The sequence below is a fragment of the Herpailurus yagouaroundi genome, unplaced genomic scaffold, assembly GCF_014898765.1.
Source record: "Herpailurus yagouaroundi ecotype Mexico unplaced genomic scaffold, PumYag 159, whole genome shotgun sequence".
Lineage (NCBI taxonomy): Eukaryota > Metazoa > Chordata > Mammalia > Carnivora > Felidae > Herpailurus > Herpailurus yagouaroundi.
Window position 1 is genome coordinate 35,260,330 of NW_024412400.1, and position 25,380 is coordinate 35,285,709.

The window sequence follows — 25,380 nt, forward strand, 5'->3', positions numbered from 1 at the left end:
GCATGCAGCACCTGGTCCTAGTTAAAAAACGCGTGTGGGCAATTCTGATCCGACCCTCAGGGGCCCGTGCCTCGTGCAGAACTGCCTTCATCCGTGTGCACGGCAGAGTCACCACTTAACCAAATAAGAGGGCCTCCGCAGCGAGAGGTTTTGAGAGCTTTTGTCTGGTTCTCCTGACCTGCCGCACCCTTTTAACTTCTTTGACAAACGTCCGTTCTTGTGTAGACGCCTGTTCCTCTTCCTGGGACAGAAGACTCCTCGGAAAGAAAATCGTTGTCTACATAAAACAAAGGAAAATGGAAAAGCAAAACAACCACCACAACGAAAACAGCCGAGGACCTTGACTGCCCTCTCCTCGGGAGGAGCTTCGTGGAGGCGTGGTTGGCCCTCCCCAGCTTGTCCTTCATTCCTCTGGGTGCTGTCTTTCTAGGAACTGTCCCCGGTGTAGAGGTTGTGCTCCTTGATGTAGGTGATGACAGCGTCTGGGAGCAGGTACTTGACGCTCTGCCCTTGGCTCAAGGCCCGCCTGATGTATGTGGAGCTGAGCTCATTCTGCACGGGCTCCCTGACCAGGTGAATGTTGTGCTGGTACCTCTGCAGGATGGCTGAACCTGAGATGTATTCCTTTGGGTTGTGACCCGTCCGGCTCACACACACCATGCCAAACTTCTCCACTATTTCCTGGATGTGTGCCTCTTTCCAGAGGTTGGGGGTCTGGAAGGTCTTCAGGATATCTGCCCCACAGAGGAGTTTCAGCTCAGGCACAGCTGGAAAAACAAGGGCGGATCCTGACAAGGTTACAGAAAGGTCACGGCCAGTAAAGACAACATACCCCTTTTGAAAAGTGCACAAAATGCTTTTTCTTGGAGTGTACTGGGAAGTCAACATCTACACTGTGTTCACGCCTGAAAAAGTGTGTAAGGGGATCTGAAGCTACTTCGGGGACATACAATTGTAATACAATCTTTTGTTTAATAGTGGCAAAGTGCCAAGAAATCAGAACAACTTATTTCGCCCCCCCCCCCCCAGTATTCTACCAAAAGTCTGTTGGCGGCTGCTGGACCCCATGGCAGTAGTCCAAAGGCGGCTGTGAACCCCATCTTCTGATAGAAGGTAAGATTGTAAAATCTCTAGTCCTAACAAGCTGTGGGCTTCAGGCAAGTCACTGCCTTTCTCAAAATCTATTTCAGCCCTAACGCCTGATACCTTTGTAAGTAAAATCTCATCATAAAGGTTAATTATAAAGGTTATTTGGATAACCAAAAGCTAATGACCTTTTCATCTGTTTTCAATACAACAAAGCTCTAGAACAACTAATCAATGTGGATAATCCTCTGGCATTTGTTCTAACAATGATGGTTTTAATGATAAAAGAAAACCTAACATTGGTGCTCATATGAGCACTATCACTAAGCCCTTGATGTATTTAACCTAATTTGATTCTCTGAACAATTTCATGAGTAGGCATTATTATTGTGCCCATTCTGCGGGAGGGAAACAGGCATAGAGAGGCGACCGACTTGCCTGAGGTCACTCACTTAGGCGGCAGAGTCAGGATTCAAACCCCACAGCCAGCCTCCAGGTGGGGCATTTATAACTGCTGGGCTCTGCCGCCTCCTGCTGGCGAAAATTGTACATGCATCAGAACCAAGAAGCCCTTCCTTGATTTTTCCAGGCACTGTTGAAATTCGTGTCCCTTTCCAAAGGGCTAATTTGGAAAGGGAGAAAAATCAAGTCCACGCTTGAAGCAACCAGTAGGTTCTCTGGTCCTTCCGGAAGCTGATTCTAGCTTCAGTAAATGGCAAAAGCTGTGTTCTAGAGTGTTGGCATCGCTCGGTCACCATGAAACCTCAGTTGGGAGGGGTTCAGGGATCCCACCTGCTGGGGAAACACCTGATGTAAATGGTCGGTTGAGGCTCCTCTACTGTGGAACTTTGGAAGGAATCTGGACGTAGGATCAGAGAGAGGAGTTTACAAAGGAGCACTAGACCAGCTGTGGAATGGAAAGTGAGAAACTGGAAGTGTCACGGAGAGGTCTGATTTCTAGCTTTAGTTGGGCTGGATGGATCCTTTTCTGGGCCTCACTTTCCCCATCCATGAAATAGTGGGCACTGGACTTATTCACTCCTTTGGAAGTAGTAGATATAATTACAGAAGCAGTTTTCAAACACTCTAGCAGCATAATATTGGTATAATGAAATGATATTCAAACATTTATTGATGCATACATTGATAAATTCTCCATGGTTAAGAACTAGGACTCTAAAACCAGGCACCTTAGATTCAAGTCTTGGCTCTGCCATTCAACAGCTGTGTGACCTCAACTTTAAAATGGAGATATTAACAGTACTTTTCTCCTAGGGTTATTTTAGAATTGAATGAGTTTATAAATATAAAGTGCTGTAACCGAGTACGTGTGATGGCTGTTAACTGCCATTCATCCGTCCATCCACCTGCTGATCCGCTAATCCATTCATTGACACATCCATTCAACACTTAGGGAGTATTTTTAAAGTCAATAAAACTGTGTTTAGAAATTACTCAATAACCCACACTTTTGACTAATCTGAGCTGGCCCCATTGCTCACAACGTATGTGGACTTAGACTATTCTGCCTCTGGGAGGTTCTACTCCAGTTTATTTATTCAGCCGTTGTAATATAACAGGAGAGCAGCCCTGACCTTTTAAACACCTGGGTGATTTTTGTATGTGCTCTTCCTCCGGGGGAGGTGGAATGATGGGCATTTAGTTGTAGGGTCTCCTAAGGGCTGGAGCACACTTTCCCCCATTCCACAGGCCAAAGAACAAGAAGACACCCCTTCTCTCCGCAGTGGATTTTTTTTTTTAATGTTTATTCATTTTTGAAAGAGAGAGAGAGACACAGCACAAGCAGGGATAGGGCAGAGAGAGAGGGAGACACAGAATCTGAAGCAGACTCCAGGCTATGAGCTGTCAGCACGGAGCCCGACTCGGGGCTCGCACTCCCGCGGGGCAAGATCATGACCTGAGCCAAACTGGATGCTCAACCGACTGAGCCACCCTGATGGCCCCCCCCCCCCCCCCAGTGGATTTTTGTGGCGGTAATTTCTACCTACTGGCTTAGATATTAGATACCGTCTGATTTATGAACAATGACAGGAGTACAATTCACTGTGTGCTCCTGCCGACAGGGGACACATGCCCACACCTCCCTTTCCCCCAAATCAAAGGCATGTCTGTGGGGTGATCACTTCTTCTGGCAACACGTGCCTTGGACTCCAACTCTGGGCAGTCCTCAAAGAGCCCATCACCTCTCTTTCAAGTCCATTTACATCACTGCTCTGAGCTCTTCAGATATAATGACTGGCTATCCAAGTCCAAGGTTCGTAAGTCTGAAGTGTTGAAAAAAGGCTGCCGGTTTGATTCGTCTCAAGCACGAAACAGTGACCTAAATCAGATGTCCGTGGGCATTTTGGGGCAATGTGCTCTTTGGAATAGCCACTGGCTTCGAGAAGCAGATGAAGCAGAGGTTTACATGAAAAGTGAGGGAAGTGCCACCGGGACCATTTTCTTTGAATGTCCAGCTGCCTTAATTGTTAACGTCAAGAACAGCCGCCCTGAGGTCAGTCAGCCCTGGTTTCCGGTTTCAGATCTGCCGGAACCCTGGGAGAATTACAGCAGATGGGCCTGTTTCCTCAGCTGTAAAATGGGGCTGACCTCCTGTGGAGGTTCTGGAAATTGAGGGGTGGAGTGAGTGCAGCCACACTCAGGAGTGTGGGACTTCTGGGGACACAGGACACCAGAGCTGAAGCCAGGTATTAAAGGGCAGCGCCCCAATTAACCAGACAAGGCCACCGTGGAACAATCAGTGCAGAATGGAGTCAGATGAGGGGCCTGCCGTGGTTGCGTGGAAAGGGAATCCTCTCTGAAGGTTGCTGAGCTGTGCTCAGCCCCATCAGCCGAGCGCAGGGACCACCTTCACAAGAGACGGACAGTGTTGGGCTGTTAGAGGACCGAGGCATCATCTGTCCCAAAGTGTCACAGCCAAGCCGTCTGGAACTCAGCACGGCTGGGTCAGTCCACGGAGGGCTGCAAATCACACGAGCAGGGCTCTGGCAGCCAGAGAATGCTGAGCTCAGCCCACAGTCTGCAGTCCCAGAGGAGAACACACAATAAAATACACAGCACACAGAACGGTCCTTTAGAGCTCTGCCACTAGTAATCTACAAGCCACCTCATCAGAAGCCCAATGTATGCTGAGGAAGAACTCCACCTCCTTCCTTTTTGTAATTGCTCTAGTTCCCCGCCCCCCCCCACCTGTGATCACAAACGTGAAATCTGTGTCAATTATAAAATGTATGAAAAACACATATTCAAGGTAGAAAACAATTCTGCTTTCTCCAAAGCCGTCAATATTTGAGTGTAGTTTTTCAGTTTTTCTATTGATTTAGACATGCAAATAGATGTGTAAGTATATTTACATGTTTTTATATACTTGAGATTATATATACAGTATCGTATCCTGATTTTTTTCTGCTTACCTCATAAGCCTTTCTCCAGAAACATTTTGTGTCAATTATTCATCCTATGGATACAGAATAATTTACTTAAATGTTCCCTTATATTTAAACGGGGAGGTTGCTTTTATTTTCTGCCATTATAAAAATGGCTGTGATAAACATCCTTCTACATAAATCTTTGTCCCAATTTTTAATTATTTCCACAGTCTGATTCCTAGAAGGGGAATATATCAAGTAAAGGACATGAACGTTTTTAAAGCCCCTGATACATTTTGGTCAATTACGAAGCCCACTTCTCATTCAACATAAACTTTCTTTTTAACAGTTACTTTAGAAGAGAGCAAGATGAACGGGAGTTAGGGTTTGAAGAGCAAGAAAGGGGATAAAGAACAAACTCCCAGCATTCCAGGGCCAAGCAGAATAGCCCCTAGAAAAATAAATCTGAAAAGAATGTGGGTGAGCTTTGGTGGAGGGAGGGAGAGAGTGAGCTCATCTCTGTGAAAGCCGCTGGGACTTGTTTCACAGGGAAGACGGGTCCAACCTGGGCCTAACAGGACAGATAGGTTTTTAGAAGGGGGAGCCAAGAAGGGGATGGGGAGGAGGGGCAGTCCAGGCAAAGAGCTGAGACAGGGATTCCGGAAGCCTGTGCAGGGAGATGAAGGGTGAGAGGCTGGAAGCCTCAGTGTGGCATCTCTCCCACATCACTGGAGGCTCCCTGCCCATCACTGGACCCTCTGGCATTCCCTAAGAGCAAGGGCTGCCCAGCACCCATGCTGTTTCCTTCCTTTGTGCCCTGCTCCACTGCCTCTCTGCCAGAAATGCCCCAACCCCAGATAACCTACTGATCCCATGAGTCTTGGTGCAAGTGTCTCCTCCTCCAGGCAGCCTTCCTAATCCACATCTCGGCTACCATTCACAGCCTGTCTCTAGCTTAGGTCAAAGGTTGGGGTGGAGGGCTATCTTTGTTCTCCTCCTGAGCCTGGAGCCTGGTCTGGGGAGGTGCTCAGACAGTGTTCTTGAACGCTGGTGAGGGTAGCTGCTGAGCCAGAGATGATTCAGAAAGAAGGCTGAGAATGAACACGCCTGTGTTCATGACTGGGGGACAGGGGGGAAGCGAGGCAGACAGACCAGAAGAATACAGTGAATATTGCAAAGATGCTGTAACTCCTCCTTAGATTCCTACTCTAGTGCACGGTTCCCCAAATGGGCTGTAAAGCAAATCCCAGAGTGCCTGTTAGACATCCAGATTCCCGGGCCCCATTTTCACTCAGGAGGTCTGGGGTGTGGCCTGGGAAGCATGATAAGCCTCACAGGTGATTCTGCTGTGAGTGGTCCTTTGACCAGTGTTTAGGGCCTGCTGCATGATATTTTTAGGGCCCCGTGGCATTTTTGAGTCCTTTTAAAAGAGTGTTTCCTAATCTGTGTTCGGGGGCAGGGGGCACTAGTTCTGAGAAATTATCAGTATGTGTTAGAAAGGGTCCCATGATTAGTGATGATGGCAGCAAGCTAGTTGCCTTTCTGGTAGAGTCACAATGCACAGGGTCATGGTAAAGACTGAAAAATCCTGCAGCAAAGAAGCCATTTTAGGTTGGTTTGACTGTGACGCTCCCAAGCCCTTCTGATCTGGAACTAGCATCCCACCTCCCACAGCTGGGAGACCCTTGTTAGGAAAACCCCCCAGATGGGCCTGCTGGGGTTTCAGCCCAGTGTGACCAGTGTCACATCCTGCCCTTCCATCACTGGGTGCTCCCGTTTATTTGCATGAGGGGCGAATAAACTTGACCCAGGGTACCAGGACTGCCATTAGAGAGGGAAGGTCCTTTGGAATCACAGCTGACAAGGTTCCATCAAACACCAGGAGTTGACAACACAGTAGAAACCCAGGGTTACAAACTGAAAGGACAATCCACGTGGACTTTTGACAGCACTTGATGTCGGGAGGAGGCACGTGGGAGACCTGTGGGCTGTCTGACGGTACAGTTCTATTCCTGCTCAGTGACGTGGTCTTCTCTTGCCTGTCTTTTGGCTTTATTTATTTATTTTTTTAAATTTATATATGAAATTTATTGTCAAATTGGTTTCCATACAACACCCAGTGCTCATCCCAAAAGGTGCCCTCCTCAGTACCCATCACCCACCCTCTCCTCCCTCCCACCCCCCATCAACCCTCAGTTGGCTTTATTTTCAAACTACTCTAGATGTTAGATATTACCGCTTTCCTGGTTTCCTGGTCAGTCAGTGCGGCTGGAATCCACAGGGACCCATTAGAGGAAGCTGGCATGTGCTGAGGTTGTGGCAGGTGGTGTTTCCACACCATTGGCCACCAAGCGTGGCTATGAGGCTCCTGGCTGGTGCGGGGGGAGGGCCCTTGCGGGACCGTTCTCGAATATTCTAAGTGCAGGTAGGCCATTCAGGTGAGCTGGTGCCTGAGGAGTGCCCATTGGTGGAGCTGGCAGTCTGGGGAGACGTGTAGTCTCCTGGCCCCTGGCCCCTGAGGCCACCAGCAAGTGGGGTGGGCACTGGCAGGCTGTCTCTGGAGGGGTCCGGCAACACACAGGCAGAGCTTGGGGGCCTGCCTAGCCTTCTCTGGCTCTCAGCATATCCCACCAGAGGGACAGGGTGAGGGTATGTAAGGAGAGACTGACCTCATTCCTTTCTCACCACGCTGATCCGTGAGCCCACATGGCACAGGACCACCCTGTTTGTTTTGGTTACGTGGGTTGCGAATATTCCTCTGGAACTGGCGACAGCTGCATATTTACCGTCCTTACAAGCACGGTTGGCACTATCTCTGCTGTAGGTGTGGGCAGCGGTGTACCTCTGTTGTGGGTACACATGTACACGCACGTGTTGCGCAGCAGGTGTGACCGCGGCTGTCCGGCAACACGCGAAAAGTACGATGAAAGTGGGCTCCAAAAAAAAAATCCCCTTAGAAACAGGTTTCCTCTTTTGAGGAAGCCAGTGAGGAACGTGGCTACAAGCGTAAGGGTTATAATAGCACAGTCTGTACTCAGGCTAAGGCTTTTAAAAGAACCCAGCATCACTCACTAGTTTATCCCTGTGTAGCCCTGACTATAATCCACGTCATGAGCACGAGTCACGAGGGTAAGTAAACTCCTTTGAGGCAGAAAATCTTAAATTAGTGTAATGATTTACAAGGGGCGGTGGCCGATTGTTTAATTTGACCCTTCAATCTGGGGGAGTGTCACCCCCAACCAGGGAAGCCTCAAAATCCTTAGCTGTGCCTAGGAATTGGCTCTCGCACGGATCCCTGACGTCTGTCCCTCCGACGGACAAGGTGCACCCACCTGTCGGGGCCAAGGAGTGAGCCCTGCCATGGTCCGGGCCTTCCGTCTGGGGCAGAGATCTGAGCAGTTCACTGTGATGATGCCTGCATTGCAAACACACGGGCTCAGGATGTATCCATCCCGCAAAGCCACCCAGGGGTCTCAGTTTTTAAGTCTCAACCTGCTTTTGTCCATTTTAGGCAGGTAGCTCATTCCCCAGGTGTTGGTGGAGGGCCTACCATGTGCCAGGCCTGTGCCAGGTGCTGGGACACAAAGCATGTGTGATTGGGACCTCTTGACCACGGATTGCCTTCTTGTGAGCCCTGGTGAAAGGGGCAGGGTGTGGGGATGAGCATATTTCTACTTTTTTAACATTGTCTTCAATAGCTCACTTAGAAAAAAACAAACAGTTGAGAAGGGATGAAGGATATGGGCTCTTAGAAGCAGACAGATTTCAAAGTAAAAAATTTCATTAGTATTTCAGAACTCCACGGGGGTGAGGACTAAGAGTCTGGCTTAGAGCCAGACTGCCTGGGCCCCAGCTCAGCTCCCCCAGAGGCCAGATGGGCGACCCTGGGCACGTGTCTCTAGGTCTCTGTGTGGATGGTTCAGCACCTGTGTAATGAGGGATAACCTGTGATAATCGTGTGTGCCTCTCTTGGGTGGTCACAAAGATGAAAGGAGTGCAAAGTGCTCTGAACAGTGAGCAGGACAGAGCAACTCTCATTACATGTTAGCATTTCAGATCTGATTAGACGTACACCATCTTGGCATGCCTGGTTCTTTTAGCAAATCAATAGATACCTGATCAAACACAGGTTGTCACCACGTCTTGTATCAATGCAATCTTCCACCTTCTACCTACTGTAGTATACATTTAGGAGGGCTACGTTTGGGAGAGAGCAGTGCCTGGTGGAAAAAACAGGTGCTGTGCAGCCCGGGTGGGTTCGAGTTTCGGTTTTCTCGCCTGTGTGACCTTGAGTAGAGTCACTGACACTCTCAGAGCCTCACTGACTTCATCTGTGTATTAGTCACGATGGAAGTTAATGCCGATCTCTTTTCTGCCAAGTACCACAGGACCATGAGAGAGAAAGTGCCTCTACCCTGCCAAATGCTGGGCAGGTGGCTCACTGCTGAGTATCGCTGGGGGAAGGCATAGTATAAAGGTTAAACTTTAGAATTAGACTGCTTGGCTGGAATTCTGCTTCCAACTAGTGGCTGTGAATCTTGGTGGGTTCCTTAAGCAATCTGCCTCCGGTTTTGTCATCTGTAGAATGGGGGACGATGACCACACCCACCCCTGTGGGCCATGCTGAGGATTAAGGGAGGAGCTTAGCACTGGCCCATCCACAGAAAGGGTCCAGTCAACATTAGCTGTTCTTACCATCATTACTGTCAGTGTGTGAATAGTGAGCTCATTTAAGTCACCTTAATATTCTTAGTTCAGTAACTGTTTACCTAAAGTCAGCTGAATTCAGGAATGGATGGAAGGAGTGGACGAATAAATACATTTGATTCTGGCCCAAAGTCCTTCCTGATATCTCAGACACTCAGTTGAGCCTTCTTAGGGCCTAGCTGCACTCTGTGTTTCCATCATTGTCTGCTTTGGTTTTGGTAAGCTTCATGTCTGAGGATTTGCTCCTGAGTAAGTCTGGAATCTTGGAGCAGACTGAAGTAGGTGTGAGTCGCACCTCTACTTTCTAACTCTAGGGCCCTGCCTATGTTACTGACCCTTTCAAAGCCTCCATTTCCTCACCTGTAAAATGGGGCCACACCCACCTACTCCTCAGAGTTGTTGAGGGGACTAGATAGGACATACCTGAGAAACCCTGGAGTGCAGTAAGTGATCAGTAAAGGTGGTGATGGTCATTTTATTTTACTTACCTTGAAGCTCCTAGTTCAGGTTGACCCGACTTGGAATATTAGCTGGGTCTCTGAACTCTGATGCGTCAATCATTATTTTCAGTGTCAAATGTCGCTACCTCACAGACCTCCACTCTGCCTTTGTAGGGCGGTGGCCATTGCTTCCTCTGGTTGTCTGCCTGAGTGGTGTCCGGGTGTGCCCAGCCCTGAGCCTGCGGGCTGACCCTGGGAGCAGGTTCTTTGTGTCCTCCGCGGCCCCACAGGTTTCCAGGGATGTCTGGTCAGAAGGTCATTGGGTCATGGTGGCAGGAACAAAGTTCACCACACTGTGCCCTGACCTGTAGGTCACTGGTTTGAAGATAACCGTAAGCATGGCTTCAGAGTCAGACTGGGCTCCACCACTCGCTTATTTGTTTTGCGATGTTGATTAGCCTAGCCTCTCTGAACCTCAGTTTATCTGTAAAACGAGGACAACATAAGATCATGCTTGCAAAGGGGTACATGAGATGACAGTAGTGATGATTGATGATGGACCACATCAAATGGCATTGTGACTAAGGACCTTCGACATGGGGAGATGGTGAGCGAACTAAGTTATTAAATGCCCTAAAAGCATAAAAACTGGCCTAGATTAAACAAAAAATTAGAATGAAAACAAGCAACCTGATAGGGAGAAAAAGAATACTCAACGAACTCTACTTTGAATTTACTTCATAGTGACATTTGTCATAGTGACACTATTTGTCACTATGGTGTAAATTCACTGTTGATTCCATCAGAAAGATATGGAGCAAAGGGTGGGGTGGGTTTCTACCATGCTTTTGAAATCACCTCAGTTTACAAACACCAGATTTTCAGTCTTAAAAAAAACGCGTTTGGTAATTTTAGGAAAGCATTAGCAATAACATCTTCTAATGAAGCTCACTCCAAAAATTGAAAAAAAATGTAGTCAGCTCTCTGATAAAACTATTGTCTCTTTATGTCAACAGATTTTTAACCTTGGCTGCACAAAATAAATCATTTGGGGTCCTTTTACAAAATACCCATGCCAAGACCCTACGCACAAGTCATAATCTCTGAGGTGGGGTAGGGGGTGGGGAATGAACATTTTAAAAAGCTTCCCAGGCGATTCCTGCAGCCAGGGTCCACTGGTTTGGATGGATCTTGGTCCTAATCATAAACCTGATTCACGTACTTTGTGACTGAGGGCGGTGGCCTCAATCCTGGCCACACACTAGAATCACCAGGGAGCTCTTAAAATTCTGATGCCCCACCCCAGACCAGTGACATCCCAGTCTCTGGGATAAGACTCAGGCTTCAGTACTTTTGAAAGCTCCCTCGATGATTCATTGTGCAGCCAGGGCCGAGAAGCACTGAACTAAAGGATAGAGTAAAAAAAGAAAAAGAATGTGTTCAGTAACATCTCAGCACACGCCTGCATTTTGCAGCAGAAGCAGTGAAAATATTATGTAGTTCTGTGGTCCGTTCCTATTTACCCAGGAATGGCTTATCTGTTTGGATGATAAATTATGAGCCCGTGTTAGGGATGCAGGGAAGGTAGCTAGCATTCTTCAGCACCTACCATAAACCAGGTATTTTGCCCACATCATCCCGTTTAATTCACATAGTACCCCAGAGAAGTGGGTGGTATCATCCCCGTTTTATTAGGTGAGGAACTGAGGTTCAGAGAGGCTAACTCACTTACATCAAGTCACTGAGCTAGTAAATTGGGATCCAAAATCTGGGCCCTAGGCCACACTGCCTCTCCCAGGGTGCAGGAGGAAAGGGTCTTTGTTTCCGACGACATGTTAAAGCTAAATGGCGTGCTGGATTATGTACTGTTTGCATTCTCCTCTGCTATCCTAGATATATGGGGGTTGGCTAGATTGCTTGTTCTGAAGGGATGATTCAGGTGTAAATTTGTTTTTTTTTTTTAATGTTAAAAAAAAGCAGGTATCCTAACAGTTATTTCACATTTGCTCTTCTTTTAATTTGCCAGCAGGTTCTGAAGTAGCTCTGAATTGCTGAATGCTTCTAGCTGGTTCTTTCCCAAATGAAAGGCAAACGATCAGAACCGGCATGTGTAACTAAATGAACAAAATGTTTACCTTTACTAAAAAAGGAAAGGATAAACAGTTTTCAACCAAGTAACTTTGAAGATGAGTAAGAAATGAAAAGCGGAACAGATTTAGGATGAAAAGACCCACCAGTTATTTGACCTTCTCCCTTGTGCTTCCTATTCCCTGACAAATCCTAGTGTTTGCAAATAGATAAAAGACACAGCCCACACAGTCTGCAATCCCTTCCAGCCAGGCTGGCTGTCATTAGTGACAGGCAGGGCCCCCCTCATCATCCCCTCTGACAGCCAGGCCGGGTGGGTCTTCTGGTTCCTCTACCAAACTCCCAGGAATGCTTCCCAGACACAAGTCAGTGACCCACTGTCCGAACACACAAGACTCTCCGGGCCTTTAAATAGCAAATTACTTAGGCTAAGTGCTAAAAGCAGTTCCAAAAGGAAAAAAAAAAAAAAATCCTGAGCAACTCCTTCTAGATTTATAGCTTCTTTTTTTCAATTTTACATAAAAGTCTGGATTTATAGAACCTGGATTTGTACAATTAGAAGAGAGGGCTTATTGCGTAGATGTAATTTTCAACCTAGTCAATGGTGACAATGATAAAGGGTCCCACTTACTGAATATTCTTACGGGGTTCTGTGTCAGAAGTTCTTACATTTAAAACATCCTCTTAGGTTTTTATGGTCCCCATTTTGCAAGCGAGAGATGTGTCTCAGAGAACTTAAGTGCCTCGTCACACATCTATTTGGTGGCGGCCCTGGAGCCCGAGGATACAGCTGTCTGAAACAAGATCGGGTGTTCCCAGAAAGTGTGTCCGGAAGGGTGGTGGGTTGTGATTTGTCCACTCGGGACCTCTTTGAGTGTGTCTGTTTGTCTCTCTCCCTCTGCAAAGAAGCACTGCTGGGATTTTGGCTGAGAAAGCCTGGCTGAAGCCCCACTTGAGCCTTGGTCCCTGCCTTTCGGCCACTGGGCTCTGCAGATAGGTCCCGTGGCCTCTGGGCATCACACAAAAGCATGCTCACTCTTACCTCAGCACCTTCACGGTCTCCATCCACTGCGCCTGCTCACTCTCCCAGGGGTCCACCCGGATCCAGTCGGACGTCTGCAGGGCCAGCCGGGCCATGGCCACCCGGTGGTGGGCAGCCACGAGGTCTTTCTTTCTGTAGTTGTCGTTGACAGGAGAGATGATGCCCCCGATCACCTTGTACATTCCTAGGCAAGGGAGAACAGTGATGTTGTGTGTGCCAACACTGACTACCCAGTGGCCTGAAATCGGGCGGGTACAAAAGTACCCTGCCCCTGAGTGGGAGCAGACTCTGGCATTCTCCCCTGTGGGGCAGCCCCCTCAGGCAAGGATAAAGGCTGCCTCAGGGGCCATGTGCTTCTCTAGAGTCGTCTACAGCCCAGAGTAATATTTCTCCTGAGAGCAAGGCTGTGAGGGTGTGGCCAGACAAGGTTTCCAGATGGCAGTGTGGACAGTTAGGGTCAGAATATGTTGAAGGAACATCACGACTTCCTCCTATGGAGGACTCAACAGAGGCGCTAATATCCTCTAATCATGTATGGGGCAATAGTTACGTGTAGTTTTTTAGCCACCATTGGGAGTCTCGTGGATCAAAGATGACAGGATGGAGTCGGGCACTGACGGGTAGGGGGGAGGTGGGAAGTAGATGGGAAATGGTGGGTCTACTTTGGGAAAGACGTGGGTTGTGGGACTGGAGAAAGGAACACTTGAAGTTTGCAGCCACAGGGAGACTGTGGAGGCTGCAGAGATCCAGCATGGAAAGAGTATGGACAGGACTCAAAGAGCCTGGGGTGGGGGCTCTGGCGTCCATCACTTAGTAGTGCACCCTAGGCAATTACCAGCCTATGGGAAAATAAAATACTTAGTCATTTGAACTTCAGTTTTCCTGGATGTAAAATGGGACCACACCTGTTTGGCAGGGTCTTGTAAGGCTAGACATTAGGTAATGCTTCTGCAGTGGGATGGTATTTTGTCTTAGTATGTGATATATTTGTAAAAACTGTATTATGAAACATAACATGCATATAAAAGAACATGAAACACATATGGCTTGACAGAGAGTTATAAAGTATATCCTGCTTTCATCATCACCTAGGTGAAGATACAGCACTTCTGGCATTCCACACGTTCCCTACTGCAAGCCCCACTGTGACAGAATTTAATCACTCTTCCTACTGTTACACTATTAATTTTCTTTCCTTTATAGCTTTACCATGTAGTTATGCAGCCTTAAAAAAACATAGCTTCATTTAGCTTCTGAAACTTTTATAAAGGGAATCACATGAATATATACTTTGGTTAAGCCTTTTACGCTTTATGTAAATAACATTCCTGTAATCCAACCAGGTTTACTGCCACATAACCTTCCATTACAAGATTATATACTAAATAATTGATCTCTTTTACTTTGATGGACTTGGTATGAGTCTGGCTTTGGATGATTACAAACCACACTGCCTCAGGACATTCTTCCACAAGGCTCCCTCCGCACATGGGCACACGTTCTTAGGACACACACCTAACAGCGGACCCGCTGAGTCATACGGTGGGTGTAAGCAGATCTGTGGTGTTGCTAGATAATGTCGGAAGGTTTTCTAAAGCGGCTGTAGCTACTGACCCTCCTCCAGCCGTGCAAGAGTTCCATGCAATACCACACGAGGTCGTTGTCAGGATTTTCCCAATCTGATGGATGCGGTCATATCTCTGTCCTTTTAATGTTCATTTTCCTGCTTACCAATGAGGCCGAGCATTTATTCATATATATTATTAAACATTCAAGCTTAAATTTTTGTGAAGTGTCTGTTCAAATCTTTTGGCCATATTTTGGGTTGTCTGCTGATTTTATCATTGATTTGTGGAGTTCTTTATATATTCCAAACACTAGCCTTTTGGGGTTGGTTATAGGAGTCATAAATACCCTCTTGTTTTATGGCTTGTCTTACTATTCTTTTTTATGGAATCCTTTCAAAATAGAAAAAAAAAGAGAAAAAGTTCTTAATTTTAACGTAGTTGGGTTATTAGCTTTTTCCTTTATGGCTAGTGAATTTTGTGTTATGAAGACATTTTCCTGTATTATCTCATAAAAGGTTTACAGTTTTGTTTTTTCACATTTGGGTCTTGGTGCATGATGTGAATCCTATTCAGTTATTTTTTGTTTGGGTAGTCAATTATTCTAGCAATGTTTACCAAGAAGACCCCGTCCACTCTGCTGCTATGTGTCACCACCCACGTCGAATGTCAAGTGTCCACCTGTGCAAGGGTGTGCTTCTCTTCTCCTGTTCTATTGCTCTATTTCCTGTCCCCATACAACATCACACTGCTTTGCTGAATATAGCTTTATTATACATCTTGATAGCTGGTTCTTCTTCCCACCTGTTCTTCAAGAATGTCTTGGCAATTCGTGACTTTCTGTATTTTCCATATTAATTTTATTTTATTTAAAAAATTTTAATGTTTATTTTTAAGAGAGAGAGAGAGAGAGAGAGAGAGAGAGAGAGAGAGAGCAGGGGAGGGGCAGAGACAGAGGGAGACACAGAATCTGAAGCAGGATGCAGGCTCCGAGCTGTCAGCACAGAGCCTGACGCGGAGATCAAACTCATGAACCGTGAGATCATGACCTGAGCTGAAGTCAGACGCTCAACTGACTGAGCCACCCAGGCGCTCCTGTATTTTCCATATAAATTTTAGAATGAGCTTGTCAAGTTCCACAGATGAAACACCTCCTCTTATCCCTGCCCCACCCCAAAAAACCCTGCTGAAATTTTGATAGGAACTGAACTGAATTTATAATTCAATTTTGGGAGAATTCATGTCTTTACAATTTTTTAGCCTGCTGATCCACAAGCATTATATATCTTTCCTTTTATTTGGATCCCCTTAAATATACCTAAATAAAGTTTTATGGTTTTTCTTGTAGAGCACTTAAACATCTTTTATAAGGTTTATTCCTAGACACTTGATTTTTTGGATGCCACTATAAATGGCATTTAGAAAATACTTTTTATTCCATTTGTTGCCAATCTATAGAAATAGAATTGATTTAGGCATCTTGGATGCATATCCAGTAACCTTGCTAAACTTTATTAATTCTAATAATTTTTCTGTATAGTCTTTTGAATCTTCTATGTCCAAAATATACCATCTGAAAATATGGACAAATTTGCTGTATTTCCAATCCCTCCACCTTTTATTTGTTTTTCTCACGCCATTGAAGACCGCTAGCATGATGGATGCCAAATACAGGTGGCATTAGCGGGCCTCCTTGCCTTTTTGCTGATATCAGAGGCAAACTGTTGACTTTCAGTATTACATATGATGTCTGCTGCAAGTTTTCTATAGATATCCTTTTTAGGTTGTAGCAGAGATAATGCCACGTGTTCCTTAAAACGCTTCCCCGCCACCCCCTCCCCCTTCTTTCTGGGCACATAGGAAGCTAATATATCTGTTCTTCTTGAAATTAGGCCGGGTTTATGTGATCTCACTGAGTTATAGTCAGTGGGGTGTGGGCGGAAGTGATGTACGCCCCATCTAGACTTGGCCACAAAAACTCTTGTAGACTCTCCAACTCTCTCATAGTGGATCTGAAAGCCATAACAAAGGAGGCAAAGCCATGGGTGGGGCCTACTGGGACCCCTGAGACACAGCTGGGCAGGGAACCGCTCTGTAGCTCTTCAGGATCTACATGGGATTTATGAGAGGGAAACGTTATCTAATGTGGTAAATTCTTGAAATGACCCTGGCCTATCCTGACAAATAACGTGTATGTTACTTTAACAGACATTCCCAGATATTCCTAGTTTAAGAGTTTTTGTCAGGGGTGCCTGGGTGGCTTAGTCGAGCAGGTTAAGTGTCCAACTTCAGCTTAGGTCATGATCTTGTGGTTTGTGAGTTCGAGCCCCGTGTCCGGCTCTATGCTGACAGCTCAGAGCCTGGAGCCTGCTTCGGATTCTGTGTCTCCCTCTCTCTCTGCACCTCCCTGCACGTACTCTGACTCTCTTTCTCTCTCACAAATAAACATGAAAAAAAATTAAAACGAGCTTTGGTCATAAATGAATTTTATCAAATGTTTTTTCTGCAACTCTTGAAATGATGGTGTGAATTTTGGGTGCTGTTTTTGACTGCTTGCCGGTCAATGCCCTGGACTAATCATTTGTCAGGGGTGTCTCCCAGGCGTAAGATAGATATGCCCTCCTCCAGACAGGCTTCATGTTTGTGTTTCCCAGGTCGCTAGAGTTATTAAAAGTCGTGGATGACCTCAAATGAAGTTGTCGACTGAAGCTTCTTTGACTATTTCAGGCAAAGGGCTGCAAATCTGATCAAAGGTTGATGTGTGGCAATTTCTTCCTAGTGATATTTTATCCTTGCCTTTTTCTTCTTCTGCTTGCCTTAGTATCAGGGTTTCTCTGAAGTCCTCTAGGATTAGGGGAAGAAGGTGGGTTAAGATCTAGTTCACCTTGGCCTATGAAGGTGTAGCTCCTTGGGGGTCCAGCTTAATGTGGAAGAAGTTAGTATAAGGCTCCTCAGCTTGGGAGGGCTCCAGCCTTTGAATTCTTTCCTTCTCGGCTTATATGGCCACTGATTCAAAGCTTAAGTGAGCAGTATTGGCAAGTGCCCACAGGGCACGAGTGGCTCTGATGTTCTAATAGCCTGCTTACCTCCCTGGCTACAGGTGTTCTCTCAGCTGCTCTGAGACATCCCTGCTTTTTGGCTTTAACAATGAAGTTTGAAAAATGTTCTACCCACCGTTTATTTTTGTTTTGCTGGGAGAATTGATCCAAAGAGGACAGCCTGACCATCCCCTGGATGTTGAGAGTTCTTGGATGCAATTTTCCAGCTCTGTTAAACCTGGTTGCCCCGGGACCCTCCTTCCTGGAGGCTGAGGCTTCCGTTGTTCCCCGGGGAATGGCAGACCCAGCTGAGAGTAAGGAGAGGATGTTCATCTTTTGACTTCTGGAACGGGATCCTAAGACTCATTTCAGAGGAACACTTGTGTGAAGGTTAAAGCTTTCATTTTGTAAGAATCGGGCTTTGTTGAGAAAGATTTATCTACGTTTTAAAAGTTACCCTAAAAACAAAACAAAACAAAACAAAACAAAAACAAACCAGAGTCTGGGCAGTCAGAGCACACAGTTTTACTAAAATCTGTAGAGTGGTAAGAAGAAGAGAATATGAAAATGGAAAGGAAAAGTCCCTTCTGGGCTGAGGGTGGGGTCGGTGGCAGAATGAGCAGCAGGCATAGGGAAGAACCTGGTAGAAAAGGTGTGTGGTGACCAAGAGTTTAGACCGAGGTCGAGGCCTGCTCCCTGCACCCTCTTACCCTTCAGAGACAAAGCCTTCTGTGTATTGGGTGGGGGAGGGCAGAGTTAAGGAGCCTGGTTAGTTTTGGAGACTGTAAAGCAGGCGGGCAGGCATTTTGCTTCCCAGTTGGACTTGTAGGAGGAGACCATCGTGCTCTGCGCCAGTGTAGTGGCATGACCTCAGTACAGTGGAACTGCCAGTCTTCACGAAATATCCCCTCCTCTGCTTTCCAAGTCCCCCTCAGCTTCTGCAGGGCATGGCAGAGATCCATAAAAGTTCCCCAGGCTCTTTGAGAGGAGGAGTGAAAGGGGCTGAGGATGAGAAGTCAGCGGGGATACTTCTGGGGGGTGGGTAGGGCATACATGGCGTGCAGCCCAAGGCCAAGGACCATGGCGTTGATAGTAACAGGGAGGGCCCAGGCACGGGCCCAGACAGTAGTGGTAGTGCCTTAGCCAAGAGAAGCTGAGGAGGCTTCAGAAGTGGAGGCAGAGAGGATAGAGGTCAAGGGCACCCCTCTAGGCTGGAGGGCATTCAGGGCCAGATGCCCCTTTTCAGATGCCAGGATGATAAAGCTACCTACGATGCTTAATTCACTCTTGGGAAAGTAGGCAGCAAAAGACTAACTTGATTAAAAATTGACCTGTAACAGAATAAATTTAAGATTAGAAGACATTTACCTTGACGTGGCAAATGTTTTCACCCTTCATGGAAGTGGTGACTTCAGGGCAAGGTGAGTGTTCTAGAAAGCAAAGGAACTTCTATTCCTGCGTATCTGAGTTCCATGTGCTACACAGAGCATGTTAGTTCTTTTTCTTTCCTACTTTAAACAAAGTGGGTGCTGGTTTAAAAAAAGCGGAAGCTAACTTCTGTTGAGTGCCAGCTCGCTTGGGAAATTTGCATACATTTAACCTTCACGTTAGTCTGTTTTACTGGAGGAAACAGTGTGGGGCACCAGGCGGCCCTCTGAGCAACTCTGCTAGGATCTTGGGTACTCTGGTGTCACCTTTGATGGTTTAGCTCAACTTGATGGGGCAGGTGGTACAGCGGGAAAGCAATGCTGTGTTACAGCACCCAGGAGAGGAGAGTCAATAAAAGTCACAATGTAGGCTAAAACTCCTTCTTGCCCACCAAATGGTTATGAGCTCAGGCCTCTTCCCTTTCCCACAATCCCATAATCCCAGTGTTGCCCCTCACGTGACCCTCTTTCCCCCTAGGGAAGATACAGTCGCTTCTCTGGCAACCCCACTGCTGCCCAGACACACCTCCATTACAGCCTTTGTAGAGTAAGACCTATTTGTCTTTTCCACGAGACTGATCGTTCTCTAAGGATGTGAACCTGACTTTTAATTCTGGGTAACAGGACTAGCACATCTCTTAGTAGGAAGCTATACTGTCCTTTCCTTGGGCTTACCACAGTAAGACGTGGCTGTGAACTTAACATGGTGGACAAAATCCTTTATCTCCGCTTCTGTTCTAACAAAGTGGCAATGAAGGAATAGAACACGTATGACGTCACGAGGGCCAACAGAGTGGGAAAGGAGACAACAGTGCATGGGAAAGGTCGACAAAAGTGTAGAAGCTGGAGGGCTGATGTACAACGGTAACAGAGCAAGCAGAGTCTGCAGGAGGCTAAGGAGGTAGGAGGCAAGGTGCCCCGTGTGGCAGAAGCTCAGAGGGGCTCAGGAACTGGAGAAGGGGGTGCCAGAGTACCTGAACACATGAGGACCAGTTCAGAGTTTGCCTAAGGAGCCCTTAGATCCAATTACCTGCCTATTCTCCCATCCCGGCAGAAGGCCGGATGTCTGCCTTCTGCTGAGGTTGGGCCAGAGAGACCCCGGCCTCCCAGACACAGGCACAGGAGAGAGGAGGAAGTACCATCCTTAAGACAGGAGGCTATAGTTTGGCTCCCAGAACACCAGACAGGAGATGTCTCTCTGGGGAACAGTCCCACCTAGGAGGGTGTCTGAAGACTCCTACAGGTCCTCACACCTAGGGGTCTTGTACCCAGGGCCTGATCGTATGGCCACGGGGCCTGCCAGCTGCACTCATATCCTCAGAGCTTCCAGCCAGCATTTAGGGCCTGATCTGCAAATATGAGTGGATAGCCTAAGGAGAGACAGGTTTTAGAAAGGTGCTGACCGTGCAAGATGGAGACCAAAACAACCACCGGGAGAAAAGGAACTTGGGGACACAAAGGCAACTGATGCACAGAGCAAAAGGAAATTTCAAAAATCTCCAAATAATACTGTCAGGAGGAGAAGAGATGATGGCCCGTCCACGAAACAAGAGTGGGATGCTTTACAAGGGGCAATCAGAAAACAGGAGGAAACTTTTAGAATTGCACAGTATTCACCAACTGCCCGTTCCATGCCAGGTACTGTGCTAGGTGCCGGGGAAATACAATGGTGACGGAGCAGATCAATTCCTGTCCTCGTGGAACTTACATTCTGGTGGATGACAGCAGCGGTAAAGTCAGTGAGTGGAAGAATCAGAAGATCAGTGTGAGGAAATTATATGCCAACAAGGCAAAATTAGAGGGCTGCCCCAGGAGGCCCAACATCTAAGTGACAGAAATTCCTGAGAGCAGACGGAGGGAGGCTAACACCAACGAAATAATACAAATATTTTCCCAGACTAGAAGGACATAGTTCTCAGAACTGAAGACCCTCTGAGCCCTCAGCACGCTGAAGGAAAGGAAGTGCACACGCTGACACGCTGACAAGCCATTGTAAAACTTCAGACCATCAGGTTTAAGGAGAAGATTCCAAACGTTTCCAAAGAGAAAACCAGAGGTTGAACACACAGGACTGGGACCCAGGATAGAACTGAATTTCTCAACAGTGATTCTGGGATCCAGAAGACAGGGGAGCAAAGCCTTCATCACAGGAAAGGAAAATTACTTCCAACCTGGAATTCTATACTCAGCCAAACAACCAAACAATTAGAACAGGGGTCAGCAAACCTTTCCTGTTCGGGGACAGATAGCAAATAGTTTAGATTTGGCCAGCCACACACAATCTTTGTTGCATAGTCCTTTGCTGTTGTCGTTAAACAACCCTTTGAAAATGTAAGAAAACAACAACAACAACAAAAACAAACCATTCTAGCTGACAGAAAGAAGGAAAACAGACTGGGCCCAGAGCTGGCCCATGGGCTGTCGTTTACTGGCCTGTGAACTGGAGTATAGAATAAAGCCGTGTTCATATATATGCAAGGTCTCAGAAAATTGATCTCCTGTAGATCCTTTCTCAGAAAGATGCTGGAGGATGCACTCCACCCCAACAAGAGTAAACCAAAAGAAGCAGAAGGCACAGGATCCAAGAAACAAGGGTTCCAAACCAGGAGACGGGCAAAGGGAATCACCGGGGAGACAGTGAAGGGAAATGCCGGATGACGGCACAGAGAGCCAGCCGTCCACGCGGGAGCTGAAGGCCTCTAGGAAGGGTATGAGTCTATTTATATACTAAGCCGAGTTTTGAAGGTCTTTTGGAAAATTTGGGACTGAATTAGTTAGTGATGGGCATAAGGAACGTAAGGAAACACATAAATAATTATTAACTCTAGGAAGAGCCAAGGTTTATACGACAGGCAATGCAATCCTAGTTGTACTGCATGGCTTAGTTGATGCCATTTACAGACATAAATGGGAACAATATTACTTTAACCCTGAGTTGTGAGCTCATCAATTTGGGAGCATGTGGTAGAGGTGAAGTGTGAGTGTGAGGGCAGAGGTGTGAAAGAGCTAAATCTTCATGGAAGCTGACAGATAATGTCTAAATCTGAAAAATCAAGAAACACAGTATAAGCTTATTATGTAGATATAGGGAGACAAACAATAGGGAATATAGCTAAAAAAGTCAAATGTGACTGCCCCGGGGAACCAGGAATGAGGGGAAGGAAGGGATGGAACAAAGTTACCATAAGCCTTATAGCAACTTAACTTGAAGCTTATATGTTTAAAAACCTAGAAAATAAGTTTAACATGAATGTACTTTGTAGATGTATTTCAGTACATTGAAAAGTGTAAAGAATCAGAAATCAACCAAATGTATCCAAGAGGTTAATAGTTTATATTTTGGTTGTCTTTTTCTTCTGTTTTTCTTCATATAATATAAATGTTTGTGTCTTCTTTACTTAGATTATATCATAAGCATTTTCCTTGGCTATTAGCACTCTTAAAAACACCATTTTTAATGGCTGTATAATAATAGGATTAATCTATGTATCTATTTGTACCTGAATCAATATATTGTGACCATCTTTGTAGATCTTGGTTGCAACTTTTAGATAGATTAGGAAAAAATTTTTTTTAAATGTTTATTTTTGAGAGAGAGAGACAGAGTGTGAGTGGGGGAGGGGCGGAGAGAGAGGGAGACACAGAATCCGAAGCAGGCTCCAAGCTCTGAGCCGTCAGCACAGAGCCCGATGTGGGGCTCGAACCCATGAACTGTGAGATCATGACCTGAGCTGAAGTCAGAGGCCCAACTGACTGAGCCACCCAGGTGCCCCACAGATACATTTTTAAGATAAATTATTAGAAAGGAAAACTAGTGGCTTGAAGATTTTGGGGGCTTTCGCTACCTCTTGCTAAACTGCTTTTCCGAAATCCTGAACAAGAGGAGACAGCCACCAGCAGGGTATGAGAGAACCCATCTCACCCCATACTGGCTAGTGCTGGGATTACTCATTTAAAAACATCTTTGCCAATCTACAGGAACTTTTTGTGGTTTACCATTTGCTTTTAAGATTATTTCTCGCGTGATTTTTATTCCTTATTAGACATGTGTGTTTCTCCTGTTGTGGACCACCTGTTCATACTCATTGCTCCTTTGAAGTCTTTTTAACAAGCGTATGAAATGTTTCCCTGTTGGGTCCGCCGGCACCTCATAGAGAGGATTCTCCTCCACGTCCTGTACCTCTCGTCCAACTCCAGTGTGGCTGCTGGGAATTTGGTGTGGATCTTCAACCAGCTCCGACCCCCCCACGTCCACATGAACTAAAGCCTCAACTCAACTCAGGGACGCTTCTGTCCTTCCTCTGGCACTGTGCCTCTGCTCTACTTGCTGGCACTAATTCTTTACTGTCTCTTGGAATTTTCACGTCCTTATCTTTTTCTTGAGTTCTGGAAGAATTCCTCCGACTGTTCTGGTTCTCTGTTTCATCTCCAGAGATCACCTCCCTGCTGCCTCGTCTACACTGAGCTCTAATTTGGCACCCCAAACGCCATTCACTGTCCTCAGACTGCTCCTTTTCCCTACAGGTTGATTTTCTGCTGTGATCACATTTTTCTCTTGAATCTCATGGAGAACCAGAGATTCAATAGTTTTATCTTCTTAAGTGGAGGGCCCCTTGGCCAGAATCCACAGGCTGGGACCACCTTAAGAAACACAGTTCCTTTTCATAGATCTGTTACTTTTCTCTGACTGGTTTCCTGCCTCCAGAAAGGTCTGTCTGTCCAGCATAGGCTGCTGGGTGGACCTGTCATAGACTGGCTAGGTCCCTGTGTAATTTTTTAATTTACAGCAGAAGGATAAAGGCAGCATTTAGGTTTACTCTGATTTTTATTTGCAGCTCAAAAATCCACTTGCTTGTGTAGTGCAAGGAGGGAGCTGTAGGTCACAGGAAATATCCATCGATGGGGAATTCTCCTCTTCTGAGGTTTATTTTTAGCTTTTTAAGAATGCTAAATATATACGGTAGGAACTCAAATTGACTTTTTTCTTTAAATACTTAAGGGACTGTCCCATGTCCTTTTTTAAATACTCTGTCTCCGCCACCACTCATTTTGTATTTGCCTCACAAGACATTATTGATCTTTTTACGTAGACTTTGTGTTCCATAGGGCTGTCCAGAGTCAGTATCCTGATCATTTAATCACTTCTTAGAAATTACATTCTAACGCCTGATAGAGCTTTCTGGGCACTTGGTTAGTCTTCCAGGTGAACCTAGGGATACTTCTCTCAAGTTAAGTAAAGAAGAATAGCCACGATGCTTTCCCTGGAAAGCCAATCAATAAATGACCGTTCCCTTGAGGACCTGGTCATATTTGCATAAAGTGAAGTCTCTTAGGAGAGAGACGGGGCTGCTCCTGCCCATGCCCTTCACATTTCTAGTTCAGGTTGGCCCTGGGGACGTGTGTCCTTGGTGGTTTATCCAGTGAATGATTTTTTTTTCCTGATATTTTATATAACCTATAGGTTATAGATGTTTTTATATATGTTATATATTACATGTTTTGTATAGTTACAAACATTTCATGACCTAGTATTGCCACTGATATGTAGGAAACTCTGTATTTTGGTTTGTTTGTTTTTAATCTGGACTACCTTACTGAACGTATTAGTTCTGATGGGTTTTCAAAGGCTTCTCCTGGATTTTCTAGGGATACAGTAATACCACCTGCAAATAATGAAAACCAAGTCTCCTGTCTATATTTCTTATTTTTGACTGATGCCATTAGAAAATAATGGTGGTGAGGAGGCATTCTTTCCTATTTCCTTGCTTCTGTGGGAATGCTTCTGAAGTGTTATGCCATTACATGTCATGCTAGAAAAGTATCCTTATAGTTCTAATTTACTAAGAGCTTAAAAAAAATCCCTAAGTAGGTGTTGGATTTTATTGAATGACTTTTAAGTGTGTATTGAGATGATGATTTAGGTTCCATAAAAATATATTGTCTTAGTAATGCGATGTATTAATAGATATCTTTATGGTATATTGTCCTTGAATACCTGGGATAAATGCTACCTAGTCATGTTGAATTATTCTTTTATTAGCAATTTGATAACCTACTACTTTATATGGGTATTTTGCATCCCAGATTATATTGTTAAACACTAGCTGTAATGCCACAATATCCTTATCCAATTTTCTTCATTCTAGAAAATGGGTATGGTAGATTGAATTATTGGTCCTAATTCCTCACTCTGTCATTATAGTATTATACACACCCCGCCATAGCCTCACAAAGGCAGAATGTACTTCCCCACCCCTTGACTTTGGGCTTGGTCATGAGACTCCTTTCGGCTAACAGGGTATTAGTAGATGTGAGATGAACAAAAACTCTAAACTTGCTTGCTTGGTGGGACTTGCGATCCCGTGCCTGTGCCATCTCCATGAGACTATGTGACATAATCACAATCCCTTCTATTTTCCTAAATCCAGAGTTATTTAAATAAACGAATGAGAATTTGATAACATGAATAGTTCGTGGCACTTAGCTGGTACTCAGCGATTGTCACTCCCTCCATCCTCTTGTCTGGTGCAGAAGCAGAGGAGGGAATGGTGGCAGGTTGTCTTTTTGGAAGATGATCACAATATTATCTCCCAGTGCA

At 45.8% G+C, this 25,380-nt stretch overlaps 1 protein-coding gene across 3 annotated transcripts in view; it reads right to left on the minus strand.

Annotated features, from left to right (window-relative positions):
* Window positions 1–202: 202 nt before the first annotated feature.
* The window catches only part of NMNAT3 (nicotinamide nucleotide adenylyltransferase 3), a 114,789-nt gene continuing 89,611 nt past the window's right edge, over window positions 203–25,380 (minus strand). Inside the window, exons 3-5 of one of the 3 annotated variants that reach the window (XM_040480329.1) lie at window positions 12,753–12,936; window positions 7,808–7,890; window positions 203–788 (exon numbers count right to left, since the gene is read on the minus strand). In XM_040480329.1, coding sequence (XP_040336263.1) covers window positions 427–788; window positions 7,808–7,890; window positions 12,753–12,936 — 629 coding nt within the window. In that variant the 3' untranslated portion in view covers window positions 203–426. Of the gene's footprint in view, window positions 789–3,041; window positions 4,127–7,807; window positions 7,891–12,752; window positions 12,937–25,380 lie in introns of those variants that run through there. The other 2 variants (XM_040480330.1, XM_040480331.1) reach the window with 2 other exon arrangements.